Source organism: Mirounga leonina, unplaced genomic scaffold (genome assembly GCF_011800145.1).
Source record: "Mirounga leonina isolate KUSES-001 unplaced genomic scaffold, KU_Mleo_1.0 Mir_165, whole genome shotgun sequence".
NCBI classification, from domain to species: domain Eukaryota; kingdom Metazoa; phylum Chordata; class Mammalia; order Carnivora; family Phocidae; genus Mirounga; species Mirounga leonina.
The window spans coordinates 7,217,758-7,223,757 of record NW_023270415.1 but is presented as its reverse complement, the minus strand read 5'-3'; the positions used below and the strand labels follow the sequence as shown (position 1 = coordinate 7,223,757).

Sequence of the window (6,000 nt, the reverse complement as noted above, 5' to 3'; positions counted from 1 at the left end):
TTGTTATATATATACAATGGAATATTACTCAACCATCCAAAAGAATGAAATCTTGCCATTTTTAAAGATGTGGATGGAACTAGAGGGTATTATGCTAAGTGAAATAAGTCAGTCAGAGAAAGAGAAATAAAGATTTCACTCATATGTGGAATTTGAGAAATAAAACAGGTGGACATAGGGGAAAGGAAGGAAAAATGAACTAATATGAAAACAGAGAGGGAGACAGACCACAAGAGACTCTTAACTATAGAAAAGAAACAGGGTTGCTGGAGGGGAGGTAGGTGGGGGGATGGGATAACTGGGTGATACACATTAAGGAGTGCACTTGATGGAATGAGCACTGGGTGTTATATGCAACTGATGAATCACTAAACTCTATCTTTGAAACTAATAATACACTATATGTTAATTAAATTTAAATAAAAAATTTAAAAAAAGAAACCAGGAGAACAATATCTCAATATGAATAGAGAGTGTCAACAATAAAGAGATAAAAATTATGAAAAGTTACCAAATAGATATCTGGAGCTGAAAGAACAATAATTGAAATGAAAATTCACTAGAGGGAATCTACAGCAAATTGGAGCGGTCAGAAGAATCGGTAGACTTGAATTTAGGACAATTGAAATTAGCCAGTCTGAGGAGCAGAAAAAAGAATGAAAAAAAAGAAACAGAGCCTAAGTAATTTGTGGAAAACCATAAGTGTACCAACATACACATGATGGGAGTCCTAGAAGGAGAAAAGAGAGTCAGAAAGAATCCATGAAGGAATGAATGGCAACTTCCTCCACCCCTGACACCCACCAAATTTAATGGAAGTTATGAATCTGCACATCCAAGAAGCTTATTGAACTCCAAGTAGAATAAACTCAAAACATATACACACTCAGCCAACTGAAATCAAACTGTCAAAAGACAGAATTTTGAACACATCAAGAATGAAGCAACTCATCATGTCCAAGTTTCCTCAATAAGAATAACAGCCAATTTCTCAGCATAAATTATGGAGGCTAGAAAGCAGTAGGATGTTATATTTAAAGTGTTGAAAGAAAAAAATTTCAATGAACAATTCTATCTAGCAAAACCATTCTTCAAAAATGGAGAAATAATAACATTCACATAAACAAAAGGTAAGGGAGTTCAATGCCAGTATACTTGCCATTAGAGAAATCCTAAAGGAAGTCTTTCAGGCTGGAATGACATTAGACAGTAACTTGAAGCCATATGAAGAAATAAAGGAATAAAGAAATAAAGAAATAAAGATACTTACTTGGGTTAATATAAATGCCTGTATTATTGTATTTTTGGCTTGTGACTTCTTTCTTTTCTACCTCATGTAAAAGACATGCATAAAATATTAATTATAAGTCTATGTTACTGGGCATGAATTTTGTAAAGATTTAATTTGTGACAACAACTCCATAAAGGGGGAAGGACAGAGTTGTATAGTAGCAAAGCATTTGTATACTACTGAAGCTGAATTGGGGTTATTAAAACGAGAATGCTATAATTTTAAAATGTTAATTGTACTTTCAGAGATTATGAACTTGGGCAGATCCTGGCCAGGCTGAGGATATCGGATCTCATTGTCCTCTTAGCCCTTTGACCCTTCCCTGAAGCAGAAAAGGAAGTGAGAATGGAGTAAAAATGGTATACTGGAAGAAATCAATCACAGAAGAAGGCTGGAATGGAGAAACTGAGGAACAAAAAAGGTATAAAGTATAGGAAAAAAGTAGCAAAATGGCAGAAGTATGTTCTTAACTAATAATTACCTTAAAAGGATTAAATTATTCAATTTATGAATAATTGAATTTAATAATAATTTAACAATAATTTAAATAAAAAATTTTTAAATAAGAAATCAGGAGAACAATATCTCAATATCAATAGAGATTATCAACAATAAAGAGATAACAATTATAAAAAGTTACCAAAATAGATATCTGGAGCTGAAAGAACAGTAACTGAAATGAAAATTCACTGTAGTTGAATTACTCCATTCTCACTTCCTTCTTTGCATATTTTAAGTTATTTTCTTAGTGGTTACTCTGGGGATTACAATTAACTTTATCAACCCATTTTATTGAGGGGCTTCAGGTAAGGGTTGAAGGATTACACTCCATGACCAAATGAGACTTATGTCAGGAATTCAAGAATGGTTCATCATAAGTAAATCACACAATGTAATCCACTATGTTAATGCAATGAGGGAACACTTTGATGTGATCGTGTCAATTGACACAAAAAAACCTTTGACAAAATTTAATAACTATTCAAGATAGAAATGCTCAACAAACTAGGACTAAGGAAACTTCCTCAACATGATAAAAACCACCTATGAAAACACCACAGCTAACATCATACTCAATGTTGAAAGACTGAAAGCTTTCCTTCTAAGATCAGGAACAAGAGAATGATTTCTGCTTTCACTATTCTATTCAACATTGTATTGGAAGTTTTGTCAGAGGAACTAAGTGAGAAAAAGAAGTAGGGGTACCTGGCTGGATCAGTCAGTAGAGCATGCAACTCTTGATTTTAGGGTCATGAGTTCAAGCCCCATGTTGGGGATGGAGCTTACTAAAAAAAAAAAGAAAGAAAGAAAAAGAAATTTAAAAAAGCATGAAAATTGGAAAGGAAGAAGTAAATGGCTTTCCCAGATGAAGTAATTTTATTATGTAGAAAATCCTAAAGAATTAAAAAAAAATTAGAGCTAATAAACCCAGCCAATTTGCAGGATACAAAATCAACATACAAAAATATATTGTATTTATAAACACTAGCAATGAACAATTTGAAAAGGAAATTCAGAAAACAATTCCATTTTCAGTAGCATTCTAAAGAATAAAATATCTAGGAATAAATTTAACCAAGGTAAAAGATTTGTACACTAAAATCTACAAAATATTGTGAAAGGCACTTAAAGTAGATCTAATTTAGGAAAGACATTCCATTTTTTAAACGATTTTTAAATTTTTTTTTATTTTTAAGTAATCTCTACACCCATCATGGGGCCTAACTCTGGGGGCTGCCCCTGTGGCTCGGTCTAAGTCACAAACCTAAGCCTGCACTAAAGGGAAACACCTGTCAGGGAAACCTAACACACACCAATCACAATTCTCCAACTCAGCTTTAGCTAGCCTAATTTACCCTAGAAAACAGGACCTGCTATGTTTATAAGGAAATTCCCTGCCTCCTAGCCAATGGTGCCTTGTTCCCTCTTTGTCTCTTCATTGCTCCATAAATCTCGCTCTTGCCCCAAATCCCTCATGATTGGTGCTCCACTGCTTGTGAGTTATTGTACTCCCCCAATCCAGAATTGTTTTCACTAGGATAAAGGATATCAAACTCGTTACTAAATTGTTTTAGTTTTGTCATTGGATAACATGCGTATTTAACACAGTAAAACAAACAAACAGGGGCGCCTGGGTGGCTCAGCGGATTAAGTGACTGACTCTTGATATTGGGTCAGGTTATGATCTCAGGGTCCTGAGATAGAACCCCATTTGGAACTCAGGTTCCAAGCTGAGTATGGAGCCTGCTTAAGATTCTCTCTCTCTCTGCCTCTCCCCTGCTTGCGCACTCTCTCTTTAAAACAAGCAAAACAAACTGATTCTTTGGGGGAAGAGAACAAAAATCACAATTATTAGAGTAAATGTACACATCCATAATCATAAAGCAAGATTTTTACACACTCATTAATAGAACGCAACAAAGTGAGATATTAAGTGTTTGAACAATAAAATTAATTTGTGGCTAATGAGCCTATATGGAACCTCCTATCTGCTATTACAGAGTACAAATTATTTATTTATTTTTTAATAAGATTTATTCATTTGAGAGAGAGAACAAGCGTGCGGGGGGGGGGGGGTTGACAGAGGGAGAGGGAGAGAGAGAATCCCAAGCAGACCTCCCACCCAACCCAGAGTCATGAGGGACTCCAACCCGGGACCCCTGAGATCATGACCTCGGCGGAAACCAAGAGTCAGAAGCTCAGCCGACTGACACACTCAGGCGCCCCTAGAATACAAGTTCTTTTTCAGTACACTAGTATATTTATAAAAATTGACAAAACAGATCTCAACAACTACCTTAGAACCAGTTACTTCCCAATCATACAGTCTCACTGTAAGTTGGGAATCAATAATAAAAAGATAATTTAAAAATGAAACAAAATACATGAAATAAAGAGAAGGGGAAAAGGACAAAATTCCTCTTCCTCCCAAATAACTGACTAAAAGTAGGAAAAATTTGTCATCTTAGTACAGAAAAAACATTATTAGGTGGTGAATTTTGATTAATGATAGCTAAATATGGTGTGGGGATATGTTCGCAAATAGCATGGGATATGTCTGCAAACAGCATGAGTTGGTAGTAAAATGTATAATTGGGCAAAGACCTATTGAAGGAGACTATACTCTCCAGTATTAATAATACAGCTATTTCAATTTTCTACTTTGGCTTAGGCACAACCCTTAAATTAAAGATGTCAACTTCCTCACTGGTCTTCAGAAGCAGTTGAGGTGCTTATTTCTTTGTTGAGAACGTTTCTCTCAACTATTACTCAACTGTATTCAAATACTGTGTTCAACATTCTGAGTCAGGAAACAAACCAGATTGAGTCTTGGTTCTCGAGGAGCTTACAAACGATTTGACTTTTAAAAAAGGCACGCTTAAAGCCATCGAATCCATATTATATGCACTATTTAAGGGGGAGTGGGTGGTGCTGGTTTTCACGGTAGCCGCCTCCCACGGAAAAAAGTCTCGGGTTTTGACTGCCTTTAAAAACCGCCAGTGTTTCGCTCTCCGAACACCCCTCGATTCAGAGCTCGGTGGGTCTCTGAGGATGTAAAACTCACCCTGGGCAGAGACTGGGCCGGAGGCGCACGCGCGGCAAAACTCGGCCCCGCCTCCTACAGACTTACAACCGCCTGGCGGGAAGCCGGGCCGCCCAGTTTGCGTGTCAACTCATTGACAGCGCCTCGGTCGACGCCCGTCTGGCGGGCGCCTTGGCGCGCGGTTTCCCAGCGATCCGCTGTCGATTGGCAGTGCCTGCACGGTGCGCGCGAAGCTCGATTGGCGCTGCCTGTGGGGGCGGAGTCGCTGTCGCAGCCGCCGCCGCTGCTGCGGGCTTGGTTGTGAGGAAGGGCCTAGGCCCGGGCCTGCTGTGGTGGGCTAGTCCAGCGCTTGGCTCTCGGCCTGCCGTCCCCTCAGCTCCAGCTTCGCCCACTTCCCGACCCAAACGGGCTGGGCGCGGGGAAGACCTGCGGGAGCCATGGAGGACGAGGTGGTCCGCATTGCCAAGAAGATGGACAAGATGGTGCAGAAGAAGAACGCGGTGAGCGCGGCCGGCGACGCGGGCCGGGAGGGAGGCTGGGCGACCGGCCGGGGCCGTACGCGGCTGGCTTCGGGCCGGGCCCTCGCGGGCTCCCGGCCCGCCCACGCCAGCCTTCCCTGCGCGGGAAGCCGGCGTGGACCGTGCCCGCGTCCTGGGGAAGGCGTCCGGGAGGAGGTAGCGCGGCCCCACGGCCGCCGGCGTCAGTACCCGTTCTTGGTACTCCAAGTCTCTCTCGTTAGTACAGCGTAGTAAACCTGATCGGGACATTCTCTTTATTTTAAACTTGAGGAATAGATTTACTCGCTAATTACCTCTTCAGTTTAGCTTAAGAATTGAAGAGTGTAGAAAGCCCTTCACAGTTTGAAAGAATTCGTTCTCTTTTCCGTGATCGCTAGCTAACAACTAGAAATAACATCACATAGAGGTTTGTGATAGTTTTAGACATCAAACTGGTACGTTAAAATTTTTGGATTTTTTTTGAAGAGTGCTAAACATTCACTTGATCTCGTCTACGCTACAGGTTTGTTTAGCAATTAAAAAGGTAGAGTATGCTACTGTACTTGGCAAGTCGCTAAACGTTTTTTAGAAAGTGGATATTGTCAGGTGGTAGTGTGTAAAGAGCTATGATTAAAACGCACACACTGAGGTGTGCTGGTAGACGCGTT

General features: G+C 40.0%; 1 protein-coding gene across 1 annotated transcript in view; it reads left to right on the top strand.

The window, feature by feature from the left end:
- The first annotated feature begins 5,066 nt into the window (after positions 1-5,066).
- Positions 5,067-6,000, top strand: part of TCEA1 (transcription elongation factor A1) — a 47,881-nt gene continuing 46,947 nt past the window's right edge. Inside the window, exon 1 of the mRNA XM_035011155.1 lies at positions 5,067-5,335. Coding sequence (XP_034867046.1) covers positions 5,273-5,335 — 63 coding nt within the window. The 5' untranslated portion in view covers positions 5,067-5,272. The remainder of the gene's footprint in view (positions 5,336-6,000) is intronic.